General features: G+C 49.9%; 1 protein-coding gene across 2 annotated transcripts in view; it reads left to right on the top strand.

Annotated features, from left to right (window-relative positions):
* The window catches only part of MDGA1 (MAM domain containing glycosylphosphatidylinositol anchor 1), a 246,221-nt gene that overhangs the window by 123,801 nt on the left and 103,661 nt on the right, over window positions 1–18,759 (top strand). For both annotated transcript variants that reach the window (XM_006126531.4, XM_089777407.1), the window contains one exon: window positions 521–814. In XM_006126531.4, coding sequence (XP_006126593.3) covers window positions 521–814 — 294 coding nt within the window. The remainder of the gene's footprint in view (window positions 1–520; window positions 815–18,759) is intronic.

Genomic DNA, 18,759 nt, shown 5'->3' with positions numbered 1-18,759 from the left:
CTACACCCTCATCCCCTGACCCTGGTCACAACCCCCTCCTTCACCGAAACTCTGTCTCAAACCTCACACCATCTCCTGCACCCCAGTCCCTTACCCCTTGCACCCTTTTGTACCCAACCTCCACACTAGACACCGCATCTCCTCCACAGAAAAGCGCGGCCCTTGACCACTTTCCAAAATCTCGTTGTGTGTCCTCCCACCAAAAATTATTGCCCACCCCTGGTGTAGGGTGTTGAGATGTTCTGGCCCTTTTTGTTGGTGCTGGCCATTCAGAAGCTATGAAGATGGAACACTCTCCTCCACGAAGAGGGGGAACTGCCCAGAGGTGACTCACATTGGCGGGGAAGCATGGGGAGCATGGGGAGCTTTGCTCTGGCACTCTCGGGGCCATTCTCGGTTGGAGGCCTGTCAGCATGGCATCCTTCCCCACAAATGCAGCCATCCTTCGAAGGTCTTCCTTGTGCTACGCCAGAGGGATGTTACCTTGACAAACAGGCTCTTTTTGTCATCTTCTCTCTAGTGCCTCCAACCATCAGTGTCCCCAAGGGCCAATCCACCATCACCGTGCGGGAGGGCTCCAGGGCCGAGCTGCAGTGCGAGGTTCGAGGGAAGCCTAAGCCTCCCATCATCTGGTCCCGGGTAGACAAGGAGGCCCCCATGCCCTCTGGCGCCATGACAGTGGAGACATATGACGGGAAGCTGCGCCTGGAGAGCGTTAGTCGAGAAATGAGCGGGACCTATAAGTGTCAAACTGCCAGGTACAATGGCTTTAACATCAGACCCCGGGAAGCCCTGGTACAGCTCAACATACAGTGTGAGTATAACAGCGTGATCCTGTAGCCCCTACCTTTGGGCCAGCATGCACTAGTGTCTTGCTAAAGTCTGGGTAGGGGTTGCTTAAGGTGCAGCTGTCAAAGTGAGTTGACATCTCTTAGTGGGATTGGGCGTGGTTCATCTTGTGGACTTCAAAGAGTTTGTTTAACTCATGCCTGCCTAAGAGAAGACGTGCCAGCCAATCGATAACATATTCCAGCCAGCTGTGGGGGCCTGTTAATCCACTGTTGTCGGGATCACCTCAGTTGTTGGCAGAGCAGTTGCCTGTATTTGTGTGTGTACCTATGTTACACACATGCATTACATTAAAAGGGTAGCAAGACAAGCACTCCGAAGCTAGGAAATGTCAGAATTAATGTCTGTTCAAGAATCAAAGTTGTCTTGTGCATCTGTGTTATGCTGCAGTCTTTAATTACAGGGTCACATATTATTTTTTCTATTGGACCCTTCTTCTCCACTGAGGATGGGCCTGCTCTGGGATGAATCAGGAAACTGTTGCAGATAAGAGCCCTACCTCCTTTTGGGCTGAAGTTGGAAGATGTGTAGTGAACGAGGCAGGGGACTGCAGGAAGAGAAAGGATGGTCTCATAGTTAACACAGTTGAATGTTGCCCCAGAGAGCCGGACTTTTTCACTGTCTGTGCCACAGAGTTCCCTTGTGTTGATAGTCAAGTCACTTAAGCCAGACTTTTCAGAGGTGGTCACCAACTGCTTGTGCCTCATTTTCCAAGTGCTTGACTTGACATCTTGGGGTATGTCTACACTATGCGCATATTTCAAAATAAGCTATTTTGGAATATTAACTCCCGAAATAACTATTTTGAGATAGCGGGTCCACTCTACATATGCCCATCGAAATAGCACAGAATTATGTAGAAGTAAAGCATCCGCACTGATTGGAGCCTGAATTGCATTGAAAGCCCCCCGGAAGCTTTTCAGGACAGCAGTCACTTCCTGGAGCTACTGCCTGAGGCTGTCTGGCTCCTACTTAAGGGGCTATCCTCTACGGCCGTGTCTCTCACTCTTCACCTTTGCCTACCTCCTTGAGGGACGGCAAACCCTTCATACTGCGTGTTTTGATTGCCCTTGCCGACACCACAGCACTCCTGCCATGGAGCGGCCCTGCTGCAAAGCACTCACCAGCTCTTAGCCCTCATGCTGCACCTCCTGGCACAGTTATTGCAGGCTGCCCATGTGGCACTGCAAGACCAGGAGCAGCAGCTCACTCTGGGGCATCTCTGCACCCCAATCCATGTGCTGCTCATGCAGCACAGCCCCTCCCACCCTCCCCTGCACACCGTGCAGCGCCGCTTCTGGTGCTGGGACACCAGTACCGACTCGTGGGATCAGATCGTCATGGAGCAGTGGGACGACCAGGTGTGGCTCCAGAACTTCCACATGCAGAAGGACCCCTTCATGGAGCTGTGCGAGTGGCTCGCCTCTGCCCTCAGGCAACGGGACACCAGCATGCGACCTGCTATCCCCCTCCAGAAGTGTGATGCCATCGCTATTTGGAAGCTCGCCACACCAGACAGCTACCACTCTGTCGGGAACCAGTTTGGCGTGGGGAGATTGACCATCAGGGCTGTGCTCATGCAGGTATCATCCTCTTTCTGTTGTCCCAGGAGTTTGGTGAAGCACTGGAATGGGGTTCCCTTGAGAAGGGGGGGATGGACTCCCACCTTCAGAAAGCCCTGCCAGGGATGGGGTAGGTGGGAATGCTCCTTCTGTGGGAAAGGGCTTGGGCTTAGGGAATTCCCAAGGGCTCTGGCAACCCTGTGATTCTCTGTTTGTATCCTCTCATAGGTGACAAGGGCCATCAACGCCACCCTACTGTGCAGGGTTATCATCCTGGGCGACACCGACCCCATCATCGCTGGCTTTGCTGCCACGGGCTTATTCAACTGCAGCCATTGATGACATCCATATTCCCATCCAGGCCCCTGACCACCGGACCTCCAATTACAGCAGCTGGATAGGGTACTTTTCTATGGTGCTGTAGGCCCTTGTGGACCACTGAGCCTGCTTCACGTACATTAACGTAGAATGATTGGGGAATGTGCATGATGCCGTGTCTTCAGGAACTCCAGCCTGTTCCAGAGGATGCACACCGGCACCTTTTTCTCCAACCACACCATCAGGATTGGGAATGAGGACGATGCAGCCTACCGCTTGCTCCCCTGGCTGATGAAGCCCTAGACGGGATACCTGGATCCCACCAAGGAGAGGTTCAACCCAGGCTCAGAAGTGCCCTCAGTGGTGGGCACCTTCGGCCGTCTGAAAGGGAGATTCTGACGTCTCCTCACCTGCCTGGATCTCAGCGAGCGGGACATACCCCAGGTGGTGGCAGCCTGCTGTGTCCTGCACAACCTGTGCAAGAACAAGGGGGAGACGTTCCTGACAGGGAGGGGGGCAGAGGCTGAGCAGCTCACCCAGGCCTTTGAGCAGCAGCGCACCACTGCCATCCAGCAAGTCCATCAGAGAGAGGGCTGTGCTCATCTGGGAGGCTCTGAGGGAGCATTTCAGACAAGGCCAGCTGTGACACTCTCCCCTGGGCCTCCCCACAAGGGGCCTCTACATTGCCCCTCTGTGTCTTTCCTCCTCCACTCCTCCCTTCCCACCTTCTGCCCCTCCCCCCACTGCCCGCAGATACAATACACCAGACTTTTGGGTCTGAAACAAGAAACTGTCTGTTTTTTTAATTTGGGGGTAAATATAACTGGAGAGGGACTGGGGAAAGAACCTGGGAGGAAAAGGAAGGGAAAGAACAGGGGAGGAGAGGCTCGGGAATGGGGCTGGGATTCGCACCTGCCTCGGGTGGTCCCACTGCCACATGTGCAGGGCCCAGGGCTAGGAGGAGAAGCTGGCGGGGTAGGGAAAGGGGCAGGAGTGGGATGTGGAGGGGCAGCTGCTGGACCTCTCAATAGCAGCAAGCTGGCGGTTGACAGCACCAATGTCTGCCACACACATACTGCAGTGCTGCAGGGACAGCTCCTGCCAGATGGTGCGGCGCCACCTCAACACACCTCTGCTTCTGCCACTCAAGACACCACTGCAGGGCACGCAGACAGGCAATGTGTTCCTGTTCCAGGTCCTTGCGGGGTCTGTGGCAGCGGCTCTCGCGGGATCCGGAGGATGGTGCGGGAGGTGGTGGATGCACCTCACTTGTAGTTGGGCCAGCTGTGAAGTAAAGTGACAAGGGAAGTCATCCCAGGAGACACTGCGTGAAGCCCAGCCCTCATCTCTGAGGTCTCAGTTCAGATGATGGCAATGTGCTTCAAGCACGGCCATCTGTGGCCTAGACAATGGGCACAGTCCTGTAGGGGCACAGATGTCCTGGGGAGCGTCGCTACCCTCACGCTCCAGGGACAAGCAGGCTTGGAAATGTGCAGGCCAGACCAGGAGCCTTCAGGCAAGAGGGGGGCAATGGGGCATTTTGCCTTCCCTCCAGGCCGTGCACATGCTGGGTCTGGCAGTGGCATTGTCCCCAGGGAGAGGACGTCTAGGCACCTCTTGCTGAGACGGGTGTGTTGAGGGGCAGGTCCCCTCGACGGTCCGGAAGTTCCCAAAGTTTGTGTCTGTGCTCCCTTTTCGCAGGGAACGTCTCGTAGGCTGAGTTCCTAGCAAATGACCCTTTATCAGAGTATATACGGCCCAGAGGCCTGGTTCAAAGCACAGTTCCCTCTATCCGGATATATACGGCCTGGAGGCTTAGTCATACACACAATTCCCCCTGGCAGGGTATATTTGGCTCAGAGGCCTAGTCCAAAGTATTCCGCTGCCTGCTCAGCAGGGGTGCCTGCCGAAACACACCGAGCTCCTGGAGGACAAGCCTCTGCCCTGGGCTGCTTCCTACCATTCCCGGTGTGCTGCTCAGCTCTCGGGGCGTTGCTCAGCAGGTTTACAGGGTTCTTGTGCAAAAGGGGTTTTTTGGGGCAAAAAATGGCCCATCTACACTACATTTTTTTGCACAAAATCCTCTTCCGCAAAAAGGATCGGAAGAGGATATACAAATGAAAGCACGACATGTGCTAATGAGCACTCCATTTGCATTTCCTCTTCCGCAAGAGGGAAGCAGTGTAGACATAGTCTAGGTGACAAGGAGATACAGAATCTCCGCAACAGATCAGAAAGGTCTTCTCCTGCCCTGGGTAGGGGCTTGGGAGCTGGCTGCTGGCTTGCTCACAGCCCTGGGGAGTTCAGTGGGGACACTGGGGGTCAGCCATTGCTGCACAAACTGCTTCTACAGTGTGGCACAGGGCTGTCAGGGCCTTCGTTTTGCCACCAGAAGTTTCCCCTGTGGTTGTGGCTTTTAAAGGCTGCAGGGGAAGGGAAACTATAGTGTTTTGAGGGGTGTGGACAGAGAGGCCACCCGGGCAGCTGTGAGAAGCCCGGGAGGCCAATTATTTCGAAATAAGCACAGCTGAGCTATCCACACCCACCCTCTTTCGAAATAGCTATTTTGAAATAGGTGGTGTTCTTCATGAAATGAGAGGTTATTATTCCGGGAATAAGAAGCCTGTTATTTCCAAATAATTTTGAAATAATGGGGTTGCTGTGTGGACCCTCATTTTATTTCAAAATAACGTGAGTTGTTTCAAAATAGTGCTGTAGTATAGACCTGCCCTTGTGGTCTGGTTTGCAGAAGTGCTGAGTATGCACAGCTGCAAATGAACTCTACGGGAACTGTGATTTGAACATAATGGCAAGAACTCTTAAAAATCAGGTCCTATGTGTCTGAAATTGAGCACCCCAGAATTAGTGCACACTTTTGCCCTCAATCTCTGACTCCTTTCCATGTTTCTAAAATAGAGATAGTGCCATCTCCTTGCCTCACAGAGGTGCTGGGAAAATAAATTCATTAATATCCATGACGCACTTGGTAACTACAGGGATGAGCCAGATAGGAAAAAAAACAAGGAGGAAATTTGTCTTCAGAGCAGAGTTTGAATAGTGTGCAGACAGTAAATGAGATCAGGGACCACACATTGAACCATGAGGAGAAAACAAAACATTGACTAGTGAGCGCTGTCCATTCTGCACGGAATGAGTCGGGAGTCCTGTGGAAAAAAAATAGTACGTGGTCATGTAATTAAAGACTATTTCAGAGCCCATGAGAACAAGAAGGTCAAATTAAGATTGTACACGCAGCCATAATTCTGGCATTTTCAGATTTTGAATTCTTGGTTTTGTATTTTTAATACTGTTCCTAGAACATAGGGCTTGTTGGGAGGTTTTCTGGGGGTGCGGGGAGGATGTAATTCCCTGACTTTTAAAAAATCAACCCTAAAAGCAATGGATTTCCATTGTGTGGCATCCTGCTGACATCTACATGGGTTTTCTGCAGGGTTTAACTTTTACATCCACCATACAGACCTTTGCCGTGTGAGCTAATGGTGTGACTGGTGGCAGTAGTAGGTTGTCTGTGGACCAGCATTACAGTGGGATGGGACACATTGCAAGAGGGTTTCACAGATCTTTGCAGGCAAAAGAGGAATGGTGAGATTCTGGAATCTTGGCTTCCTTCTTCTAGGCTGTGGAATGGAGTGTTCTCTAGTAAATCCAGACTCTTCTTCCCCGTTCCCTCCAAACATGGTCTCCTTCTGCTCTATCCCATTCAACTTATTTCTGTATCAGGCCTGTCTCTTCCACCTCTAGTGCCTTGTCTGAGCCAGTTCCAGTCTCTGCCCCTCATCCTCGTCTCTTTGCCCAGCCGGTCCCTGGTCTCCTCACAGATCTTAGAACCTTCTCAAAGCTGTATGCCTCGCCCTTTGTTTCTTCTTTCTCACAGCCCTCCTGATTTTCAGTCCCATTCTCCTTGTCTTACCAGCCCCTTCCTGGTTCCTCAGTCAGTATCCCTTTCCCCCATCCTATTGGCTCCCACTCCCCCTGCCCAACTAGTCCTTATCTCCCACATCTTATCTCCCTGTTTCCCTTCTTCCCCCTCCCTCCCAACATCCAGTCCCAAATTCCTTTCCCCACACTGTTGTCTTGTCCTAATGTCTTACCCTGTCCTCCCAGATCCAGCTCGTTTTCTCCTCCACGCTGCTTGGGCTTAGCAGCAAGAAGTCCTGTGGCACCTTATTAGACTAAAGGTATGTCTACACTAGCCCCCTAGTTCGATCTAGGGAGGCTAATGAGGGCAACTGAAATTGCAAATGAAGCACGGGATTTAAATATCCCGCGCTTCATTAGCATGTTCCCAACCGGTCGCCATTTTAGAAATTGACTAGCCCGAGGTAACTGCCCGCATCTACACGCGGCAGTGAAATGAGATTCCAAATTAAAGCCCTAAATCGAATCAGCTGGTAAACCTCATTGCAGGAAGAATACCAGCTAATTCGATTTAGGGCTTTAATTCAGAATCCCGTTTCACTGCCGCCTGTAGACGCGGGCAGTTACTTCGGGCTAGTCAATTTCTAAAAATGGCGACCGGCCAGGAACATGCTAATGAAGCCCAGGATATTTAAATCCCGTGCTTCATTTGCAATTTCATTAGCCTCCCTAGATCGAACTAGGGGGCTAGTGTAGACATACTCTAACAGATTTATTGGAGCATAAACCGCCACAGGACTTCTCGTTGCTTCTGCAGATGCAGACTAACACGGCTACCCCTCTGATACTTGGGCTTAGCAGGCAGATCACTGAGAGCAGATAAAATACAGGCTCCCTGCTCTCTTCATTCAAGTGCCTGGTCCTGGTATGGCCCAGGGCTGTAACTACAGGAAAACCCTGCACAGCCCTGCAGTGAACATGCACAGTGCAAATGGAATCTTCAGGGAATTTTCCTGCCAAAATGCAGTCTTTTCTGAGCATGTGCAAACTGTGCTCGATTCCCCTCCCGCCCCCTTCCCAAAGGCTTGTGTCTTGGACAGATCTGGGCAGATTTTCATGGGACAGCGGAAGGCACATCTTTGACATAAAAGCTCTCCTTTGCTAAATTTGAAGTCTGTGTTCCAAAACATAGGGGATTCTAAATCCTCACAAAGGTTGCCAGTAATCAGCATGGATAAAACAATATATAATTCTTCCTTGAGGAGTGTCCCTGTGGGTGCTCCACTATAGGTATCTTGACAGCCGAGCACTTGGAACCAGAACTTTTCAGCAGCAGTATCCCCCATCCAGTGGCGGCACGCACATGCGGCACCACCCATGCCATAGTAAATGTGCCAGCTCATGCACACCCTCAACCAACCATCGGTTCCTTCTCAACCGCCCCCAGTTTGGTCAGAAAACAGCAGTGTTCTGGGCACTATTCAAAATGTACTAAGAGTTATTATTAGATAGTATTGTTAGATAGTTATCACCTTTTGCCCCGCCTGAGTATTTAGTTTTAGTAGTTAAAAAAAATTCTTTTTGCTTCAATAGATACAGTAGGTTGTTCAAACATGCCAGGTTCACCGGCATTTAAATGGTGCCTGACGTGCCGCATGTCCATACCTGTTTTGGACAGACATGCCCAATGCATCCTATGCCTAGGCCAAGAGCATTTGCCCAAGAGCTGTTGCCATTGCTAAAAGCTCTTGGCCAGCTTTCTGAAGGCAAGGGGGCTGCAGTTAAAACTACTCACTATGGAAAAAACAGAGAGACCAGCCTTCTAATCGGCACCTGATGTCTCCCCGGTGAGCACCTTACCAACAGCGGCTTCTGACCAAGGCCCCTCAGTTCCAAGAGACATCCTGGCCAAAAAGACCGCCAAAACAAAGCCCTCTTCACCCTCAGCAGAGAGGGCACCAAAGTAAGCCTCTTTCACCTAAGGGAAAGGCTACTGGGGATGCCCAGGCACCGGGGAAGTCCGGCATGGACAAACCCTGAGGGGCGATATCTGTGAAAGATACACATGTCCAAAGGTACCGGCATCCAAGCTGAAGAAAACTGCCACTGCACCGTTGGTACCAGCACTGACGGTACTGCTGAAGCTGGCTCCAAAGAAAACGCATGGTGCCAGGGATAAGAGGTGCTCTGAACCGTTGGTACGCACACCACTGAAACCTGTACTGATGAAAGCCATAGAGATCTCCCCAGTACCATCTACATCCAGGATACAGGCAGACTCCATAGTGCAGCCACAATGTGCAGTACCGGCCTTTGCTGCGCCGAACCTGCTGACCATGCAATAGGAGCTGACAGTAGTGTCGGTTCCTGGCACGCCTCTATTCATAGCTCCGGCCAGGCCTGGACAACCATGGTTTCCTTGCCTGTCCCAGTTGGCAGCAGCACCGTCCCTTCCTCTGCCACAGTGGCCGGACATACTATCCCAGAATCGGGGCCGAGTTGTTCATCTGCACATTCAAAAGCTTCATCTCAGCACCTAGCTTCCATAAGACACATGGGTGGGAGGGGAGTGCACAATATAATTACGAACTGTCGCAGGCAGACAACAAGGAAAATATACTCCCAGAAGTGGAAGCATTTCTCCAAGTGGGCAGATCCAAGATCCCTACACCCACAATCAGCACATCTAAAGGTAATATTAGATACCGCCTCGCTTTAAAGAAGCAGAACATTTCTAATTCATCCATAAAGGTGTATTTAGCAGTGATATCGAGCAAGCACGAGATAGGATACGGGCACACTGTATTCTCACACCCTATAACCAAAACGTTCCTACAAGGACTGAACAACATATTTCCTCCTATAAAGACATCAATGTCCCCTTGGGACTTTAACCCCATTCTTAACTCCTTGACCCATGCACCATTTGAGCCCATGGCAACATGATCCCTCTCAATAAAAGTGGCCTTCCTCCTAGCAATCACAACAGCAAGGAGAGCAGGCAAGCTAGCCATACTCATGGCACATTCGCTATTCACCATCTTCTATAAGGATTAAGTAGTTTTAAAACCACACCCCAAGTTTCTCCCAAAAATAATATCTCAATTTTGCCTTAACGAACTTTTATACTTACCCGTTTTCCATCAAAAGCCACACTGAGACGCCAATGCAGCACGACTCCACTCCCTCGACGTCGGGCGGGCACTCGCCTTTTACCTAGACAGAACCAGACCTTTTAGACAAACTCAGAGACTTTTTATTTCTATAGCAGACCATTCCAAGGGTCAAGCCATATCAAAACAGGGACTTTCACAATTGATAATAAATTGCATTAAAGAATCCTGCCACTTTAACAAAGTGCCGTTACTGACTCAAATCAGGGTATACTCCATCAGAGCCATGTCAGCCACTACAGCCTTCCTTCATAATGTGCCCATTGCACATTATGGAGAGGTGAGGGGGCATTTACTACAAAACTCCAGCTGCTAGGCCGTACTATCCCAGGTAGAGGGGCACAAGTGTATAACCACAGTTTACATTGTATGACACATGAGCATTGTAGTTCAGCAAAGCATTAGGCCACCATCCTTGCCCCCTATTTGATGGGAACCGCCCAGATGGCCTTCTGGAATTTAGACCCCAGAGAAGCACTGGAACCCCCCAAGCTGAAGGTGGCCATACTAGAGCAAGTCAGGGTGTGCCTGGAGACATACCGCCAATGGTTACGCCAGGAAAGGTTCTCACCGGGGGACAGGCTCCGGGCTGTCACATAGCAGATCCAAGATTTGTGCTGGTGATAGTTGGGGCTTAAGCAGCTGACCGAGGCTCAAGTGGCAGAGACTGTGGCCCTGGAGCAGTTTCTGCAGGTCTTGCCAAAAGGCAGCAAATAATGGATGCAACAAAACCGCCTGAAGACACTTGCCACAGCTGTCTCCTTATTGGAGGACTACATGGCAGCAGAGGAGTCAGAAAAGTTGGATCCGCAACCAAGTAAGTGGCAGGTCAGGGAACCTCAGGGGTAAATGGAGACAACCTGGTCAAAAGAACCCATTAGAGATACACCTGTTCAAGGAGGACTAGACCCATTAATAGATGGGGAAGCTTTCCCAGAGGAGATGCCTCCTAGGAGGCACAGCAGAGGCAGCAGTGACCAATGCATCCAAGAGGGACACTTCAGGAGGGAGAGTCCCCTTGTAGACTGCACTTATGGGCAGGTGATGGTAGCGGAGTGGAGGGCCTGGAAGAGGTACAAGCTAAGGTGCCTGTCCAAGTGAATGTAATGCCCACCACTGCCCTGGTGGATTCTGGTTGCAGCCATACCATTGTACAAGCAGGCGTGGTGCCTCTTCCCGACCAGTAGTGTGTCGCAGTACAGCTTCATTGCCTCCATGGTGATGTGAGGTGCTACCCAATGACCGGCTGGAAGCTGGACAGTGGGAAGGATGGTATCAAGTTGTGGTGGCTCCAAAATTGCCCTACCCAGTGGTCTTAGGGCAGAATTGGTCAGGTTTCATGGACCTGTCGCAAAACGGAAGCACACGATCTGTGAGCAACCCCGGGGTATGACTCACTACAAGCTTCGATAGGCGGACCACAGGCCAATGACCCCGGCGAAGGACCCTCGAGGGCCCGGAGTCCCCTAGACCTCCACCCAACACGACTAGGGCCCATTCAGAACCAGACCGATGGACTGGAACTGGATGGGGATTTCCTTGAAGAGCAGAGGAGCAATCCAATGCTTAGCCAAGCATGGAATCAAGCAATGTGCCCTTCCCCCGCAGGCGAGCAGCAGATGTCAGCCACAAGGACCCTGGTTCGAGGTATGCCATGATCTTCTTTACCGAATGGCCCCAGATTCCCATACTCAAGTCGACATTTGCCAGCTGCTGGTCCCGCGATGATTCCGACGGGGATTGCTGCATTTGTTCCACGCAATACCCTGGACAAGATACCTGGGAAGAGAGAAGATGCTACAGAGGGTAGCCCCATGATTCTCCTGGCTGGAATCCACCAAGAAGTTCACAACTACTGTGCATCATGCCCAGAGTGCCGGAGGACCAGCACCACGAGTGTTCCCTGCGCCCTGCTAGTGCCCTAAACAGTAGTGGGGACCCTATTTGAGCAGATAGGGCTGGACCTGGTGGGCTCACTAGAAAGGAGTGGTACAGGACATAAGTATATCTTAGTAGTGGTGAATTATGCCACATGGTATCCCGAGGCAATCCCCCTGCAAATGGCCATGGCCTCCACCATTGCTGAGGCGCTCCTGAAAATATTCTCAAGGGTGGGACTGCCTAGAGAAATACTTACAGACCAAGGGACAGATGTGACCTCAAAACTCATGGTAGAGTGTTACACAGTCACCCCCCTACTCGAGGTTGACCCTCCCCCTTTTGCCATTTTCCATGTCTGTAAGTCCCTTGTCCACCAGTAAGTAGCTTGGGAAGTTCTTGTGACCGCTGGGAGGGAAGGGGGACCTGAATCTCCCCTCTCTCCAAGTCCCAGCCCAGGACCCTAAGAACAGGCGTAACCGACGCCTCGTTCAGCCGAGTGGGGCTAATGCCACAACTCACCGGCCCTCGGGTCCTCCTAGGTCCCGTCCTGGGCTCCTGCCTTCCCCCAAGTTGTCCTCCGTCCGGGTCCCGTTTTCCCCAAGTCCTGTGGCTGCTCCAGTGCTCGGCCTGAGCTGGTCTGCGCCACCAGTCCCCAGTGCCCAGCCGACCTCTGTCCGCCCTCCTCCCTCTCAGGGCAGGAGCCCTTCCCTTTCAAAGCTGGCGCCCGTTTCCCAGGACGCTGGCGCATGCACTCTACAGCCCCCTCCCCTCCCCCCGGCGCGCCGACCTAGGGGACTCCTGCGCCTGCGCAGGCGGCCGCCGTCGGGCAGGCTTTGCAGAGCCGCTTCCGTGCTGTGGCACTGGGGCTGCACTCCACTCGGGTGCGGGGCACGGGGCTTAACCCTTCAGCCCCTGCCGCCCTGTCACACAGAGTTATGCTGTTTATTGAACATCCACACTCTCAGAACTTCGGTCTATCACCCACAAACAGATGGGTTGGTGGAGTGATTCAACAAGACGCTGAAGTCCTTGCTACATAAGTATGTGGAAGATGGCACTGGACTAAGATGCTGCCTGCCCTGATGTTTGCGGTGAGGGAAGTCCCTCAGGCTTCCACATGTTTCTCACCCTTCAAACTACTCTAGGGGTGATAACCCCAGGGGATTCCGGACCTCGTGCAGGAGACCTAGGAGGAACAAGAGACTCACACTCAAGGGTCAAGCGAGTCTCCTCAAGCGATTCCATATTGAACACCTCTTGGGCCTATAGCAACAAGTGAGGGATCGGTGGAGCGAATGTTAATGTGCACTGTCCCTGGTGTGACTGAAGAGCCGCAGTGCATTGCACAGTCATGCAGAAAACACCAGCCCTACCTCCCCCATCGCCATAGAGAAGGAGTTAAACCTACTCTGATAACCTGGGCGAAGCTGACCACATACAGATATTTGGTTTCTTGCTGTCTGCATCTCCCTTCAGCTCCATCTTACGACAGGCAATACTGACATTTGTTTGGAGTCTGATTTAACCCACATTCCACTGGAATCCGTGGATGGTCCTAGAAATTACCCTCTTCACCCATCTCATCCCCTTCCTATCAGGGCTGCAGCCTTGGTAGAGAGATCAAACACTGAGTGGGTCACAGGGACTGAACTGCCCATTCCCACCTTGAGGTTGGTTCCTCCAAGGCAGTACAGCATGGCAGAATTTGCAGGGCCGCTGCCTGCCTGTCCATGTTGTGCCTAAGCAGTGGGCTTCAGTCTCTGGGGCTGTCCATCTGACTCCTTTTACCTGCATAAATTCACTGAAAACAAACCTCAGCAACTGGAAAATGGAGTAAGATCTAGAGTCACTCCTGCCCACTTGGCTAAACAAACAACCTATCTGTTTATCCATCTCCCTTTTTGTGGCAAGAGCTGGGTGCCCCAGCAGGGGCTTGCTCTGGTTAATTGAAATGCTGTTCTCCAGTGCGGGCAACTCATTAGTTTTGTGGCTTGCTCTGGAATTCTAATCTTGTCGGAAATGGGAATCGTGTGGCTTCTGAAGCCTCTGTGATGAGCGTGCTTCTCCCTGCCCCCCACCCCTTTCCCTCCACCCAGCCTGCTCCTTCTATCTGAGAATCCACTCAGGTGGGGGGGGGGGGGTGTTTGTGTGAGCTCCTTTTGAACCGGCTTACCCTGGGGAGAGTGAATTCTGGGTGATAATGTGGTTGTTTTGCTGATTTGTTCCAAAGCTAAAGTTGCAAAATCAATACAGCAGATCTGATTAGATGTCAGAACCTGTTTCTCTGTTCCTTCTTTCTTCTTTTTTTTACCCATATAGTTCTGTATTGTGATAAACAGCCCAGAAATGAGCTTTGCTAACAGTGTTGCAATATGGGAGAGAGAGAGAGAGAGAGAGAGAGAGAGAGAGGGGAACAAACCAATCAGCTGCCAGAAAAGTAATGTTTTGATTCCTTTTATTATTTATATACTTTGAAAGTGGGAAAAGTGGCTCTCCTTTCATGTTACATGCTGGAATTGGCTAGGGGCAGATCTGTGACAGGCCACCCAGTCTGTTCCCTGGATGCTGCAGCTCTAGAGGAATAATAGGCTTACAAGAGTGCTTTCCAGCTTTCATCTCTAATGCTGGGAAAAGGAAATATGGCATAGTAGTGAGAGCAAGGGGCTAGGAGAGTCAGGTCTCCCAGGGTTCAGGTGTGACTAAGTCATTCCCTAGCTCTTTGAAAAGGAGATAAAAGTGTCCAATCTCACTAGAGGACTATACAGCACTTTAAAGACTAACAAGATGGTTAGTCTTTAAAGTGCAGCATAGTCCTTTCTTTTGTTTCAGCAAGATCAGACTAACACGACTACATCTCTATTACCAATCTCAGTAGGTGAGAGTTAATGCTGCAAAGCACTTTAAGATTCTTAAATAAAAAGGAGCTATAAAAGGACCAAGTATTATAATAAATCTAAAACTGTTTACCAGGCTTGTTTCAAAGCTAGGTAGTCACTTTCAGAAGAAGCACAGTTAAACATAGCATATGTCATGGATGCATATTAAAACTAGGAATAGGCAACCAGCTTCAGATAGAGATAGAGTTGAACTGCAGATTATAGGCCTGCATTAATACCTCTGCAAATCCAAAGTGTAGTTTGGGACATCTCAAAGAGTAGTAGTAAATAGCATCTGGTCTCAACCATGCATCCCAAAGCCAGCAATAACCAAGTAACTAATGGTGAAAAGTCTTTGATTCTAAGTATCCTAAAATCAGGACAAAGAATCTTTATGGGTACCAAAAATGAAAGATGTTGATTTAAGGTCTAACCCCTTTGGAATGATTGTTTTCTCACAATGACGTGACATTTTTTTAGATACTTGCATTGTGATGTTTCTTCAAGACGTAACAAAGCAAACCATATGATGTTATATCCTGGGTGTAATATCCTGTTGGGATATTATGTCAGCTCAAAAGATTTTCTGGTTCTGAAAGCCATTCCTGATTTCTAAGATATAGGACAGCTCTGTCACAATTGGAATCCCCCATTATAATTTCCACTCACGGGAATTTCCACACCTGAGCATCGGTTCTAGAATGTGCCCTGCTAATATACTGGATCAGATCAGTTGTCCATCTAATTCAACTGACTCTGGTAGTGTCCTACGCTTGGCACTCTAGAGCAAGATATTGTGCCCTATGTAAGGGTATGTCTACACTACCCTGCTAGTTCGAACTAGCGGGGTAATGTATGCATACCGCACTTGCAAATGAAGCCCGGGATTTGAATTTCCCGGGCTTCATTTGCATAAACTGGGCGCCGCCATTTTTAAATCCCGGCTAGTTCGAACCCCATGCCGCGCGGCTACACGCGGCACGAACTAGGTAGTTCGGACTAGGCTTCCTAGTCCGAACTACCGTTACTCCTCATTCCACGAGGAAGCCTAGTCCGAACTACCTAGTTCGTGCCGCGTGTAGCCGCGCGGCACGGGGTTCGAATGAGCAGGGATTTAAAAATGGCGGCGCCCAGTTTATGCAAATGAAGCCCGGGAAATTCAAATCCCGGGCTTCATTTGCAAGTGCGGTATGCCTACATTACCCCGCTAGTTTGAACTAGGAGGGTAGTGTAGATATACCCTAAGAGGCTTCGTCATCATGCTGGCACCTCCTGCTGGCAAGGATTAGCTTGGTAGGTCAGTATGCCAACACCTGGAAGTGCCTCACCCACCATCACTTCTGCTCCTGGACCCTCATCTCTCTGTCATTTTCTTCATGACGCTGCCATCTAGCAGTCTCTCAATCTCTGCTTCCCCCTTCCAGGGACAAGTGTTGCAGTCCAACTGTCTCACCACTTCCTCTGAGGTGAGTGCAGCCAATTTCTGGCCACTTCTTTGTGGTCTGAGCACCATCTTCAGCAATGCAGTTAACCAGGATCTCTCTCTAGCCCCCCAGTCCCCTCTTCTCAGCACTGCTCTCTGTAGCATGTTAACCTCCTTCTGCCTGCAAGACACCCAGTTCTCTCTCCTTGAGCTCCAGGGGGTAATTAACCCTGCTCTGCCTCGCAGCTCTTCTTATTGGGTCTGCTGGGCTACAACTGGCTGTTTCTCGTAGCTCTTCTACTATTGGGAACTTCTGCTAAAAAAACCCTCAGAGCTGTAGTTCAAATTCAGGCAAGTAGTCCTCTCAGCTGTCACAGCATTCATTCCTGAAGGGAATTCAAGAAATACTCCTTTTTCAGTTGTTTCAGCTAGACAGACTAACACAGCTACATCTCTGTTACTATCCTTTTTCAGTTGTGCATCACAGCGCAGACCTTAGGAACATGGACAATCTCAGGGCAGGGCAGTCATGTCTCTTGTATCAAGACCTGGCTATTGGGTCACCACGTTTTTGCATATTGGTCATACAGTCTTCGCCTTTCTTTTGTCAGAATTTTTCTCCATAATTGAGTGCCCAGGGGAAGACGGAATAATTATTTATATGTAATCTACCTAGTTTTGGATGTCCATATTTAAAGGATAATCATGCTTCCCACCCTTGAGGAGAATCCTATAATGAGAATCTCGTTATAATGGATTTGTAGAGCTTAGTATGAAGGAGAACAAAAACATTATCCATGCTTACCTTTGAATTTCTTTTCTTTGAATAATAAGATCCACAGATCTGGCCTATCTGGAAGACAGATGAATCATTGAGAATAGAGATAGAAAGTAACATCCAAGGGTTTAGATTTGTTTATTGGACAGAATTGACTATGCCCTGCAGCAGGAGAAATTGTTTTCCCTCAACCTATGTTAAATCCAATCTGTAGCTTAAAGTAGATTTGAATTAGCCTGACTGGAGAAGTTATCTTAACTAGAAAGGAAGAAAGGTATTTACCTGTTGCCTGCACCTAAGAGGAGGGATTACCTAGGAGTTAGGATATTGGTTTAGGATTTGGGGAAACCCTACTCCGTCATACACTTAATGTGACCTTTAGCCAGTCACTTAGCTTCTCTAAGCCTCAGTTACTAAATCACACTGCCTGACCTCACTACTGGTGTTGTGAGGATGCATATATTAAAGATTTTGAAGCACTCAGCTACTACCAATGGGGCTAAATAAGTGCCTCAGATACATAGGTCTGGTTCTACCCCCAACCTTCAAGCAGGGTGACGTGCCCATTTTAACAGTTTGTGGATCTTATTACTCAAAGGAAATTGTCAGGTAAGTACAGATACATTTTCCTGTTCTAGCTCGTGCACCTGCAAATGTTATTCCTGGTGACACAGAGTTACTTCATCCCTCTTTGGAATCCTGCTAAGCAGTTTCCAGTGCTGTGCATTAGACAAGTAAAAGCCTTCAGCAATTTGACCTGTTATCTATGTAGCTAACAGAAGAGCACAAGAGGGAGGAGGGAGCAATAAAGTAAATAAGTAAAAAAAGCATCAGTGGATATCCACAACTGGAAATGGAAATGCATTAAACTCTGCTTCGATCAGCGGTGGAAGCCATCCCTCAATGTTGGAGCTTTTTGCTGGTGCCCAGCCTCCTCTAAACCACAAGCTTGGCTATTAGCTGCTCCATTAAAATCCTCTCAAGTCTTGCTGGCATGGAGTCTGTCTTGGGGGTTGTCCAGAACTGGGCTCTGGGCTCCTTTGAACTTCCAACAGCTCTTTGTGCTAGTTTGTCTCCTGTCAATTTAGCCACTGCCGCTCAGGGGGCTGGCAGAAGTTTGCCTGCTCGTGTAACGCTCGCTGATGTCCACAACAGCGCTTAGGTTACTTATTCACCCCCTGCACAACATAAGTTATACCAGCGGAAGCTGTAGTTGTGTACATAGTTATCTGAGGGTCAGAAGATGGCCTCTTTCCCCATGGTTCATTTTTTTAACTGTATCCTTTGGTATATATGGTTGTGACTATTTTCTTCCACTATTTGATCTGAGGAAGTGGGTCTGGCCCACGAAAGCTCATCACCTAATAAACCATCTTGTTAGTCTTTAAAGTGCTACATAGTCCTGTATTTTGCTTCTTTCCCCATGGGAAGTCAGAGCTTTCCTCCCCACCCTTCTGCACCGACTCTATCTCCAGTGGAGCTCAGTGTTCCTGAGAGAGACCTCGGAGGGTCCGACCCCTGCCCCAAGCGCTGTTTTGTGGAGTAAAGATCAGCTGAGTTTCCAGGAAGTGAGACCTTTCCTTAAAGCCCCCAGGGAAATCAGGCATCATCCACTTTCTAAGTGTTTGCAATCCCAGGGGGCTTTCCTAGTGCAAAGGAGAAAATTCGCTCTAGTCACATGCGTGCCCCCCGACTAGTTCTCCGTAAACAGAATAGCTGTTTTTTACAACAGAGTACAGTCAGATTCTGTGACCCAGTCCCACTTTGATGGGCACTCCCCTCTCCTACGTTCATACCCTTCTCATGCTGCAGCGGTGAGTTACGTGGGGTTGGTGAGCAGACTGATGTTCCGGAGTGGTATATATTGCTCTGTGCTTCTGGCTACATATGCTTCAATCAACTCCCAGTGCCTGTGAATATGCTGCCCAGAGTCTGTGTACGTACTACTGCCCTTTGCTGAATCGAGTTAGGATTGCACAGCCGTGTGTCACAGGCTGTATATTGCTAGTGGCTAACAGAG

Source organism: Pelodiscus sinensis, chromosome 3 (genome assembly GCF_052426305.1).
Source record: "Pelodiscus sinensis isolate ZL-2025 chromosome 3, ASM5242630v1, whole genome shotgun sequence".
NCBI classification, from domain to species: domain Eukaryota; kingdom Metazoa; phylum Chordata; order Testudines; family Trionychidae; genus Pelodiscus; species Pelodiscus sinensis.
The sequence above is the reverse complement of the archived record's forward strand: the minus strand, read 5'-3'. Positions and strand labels throughout refer to the sequence as shown.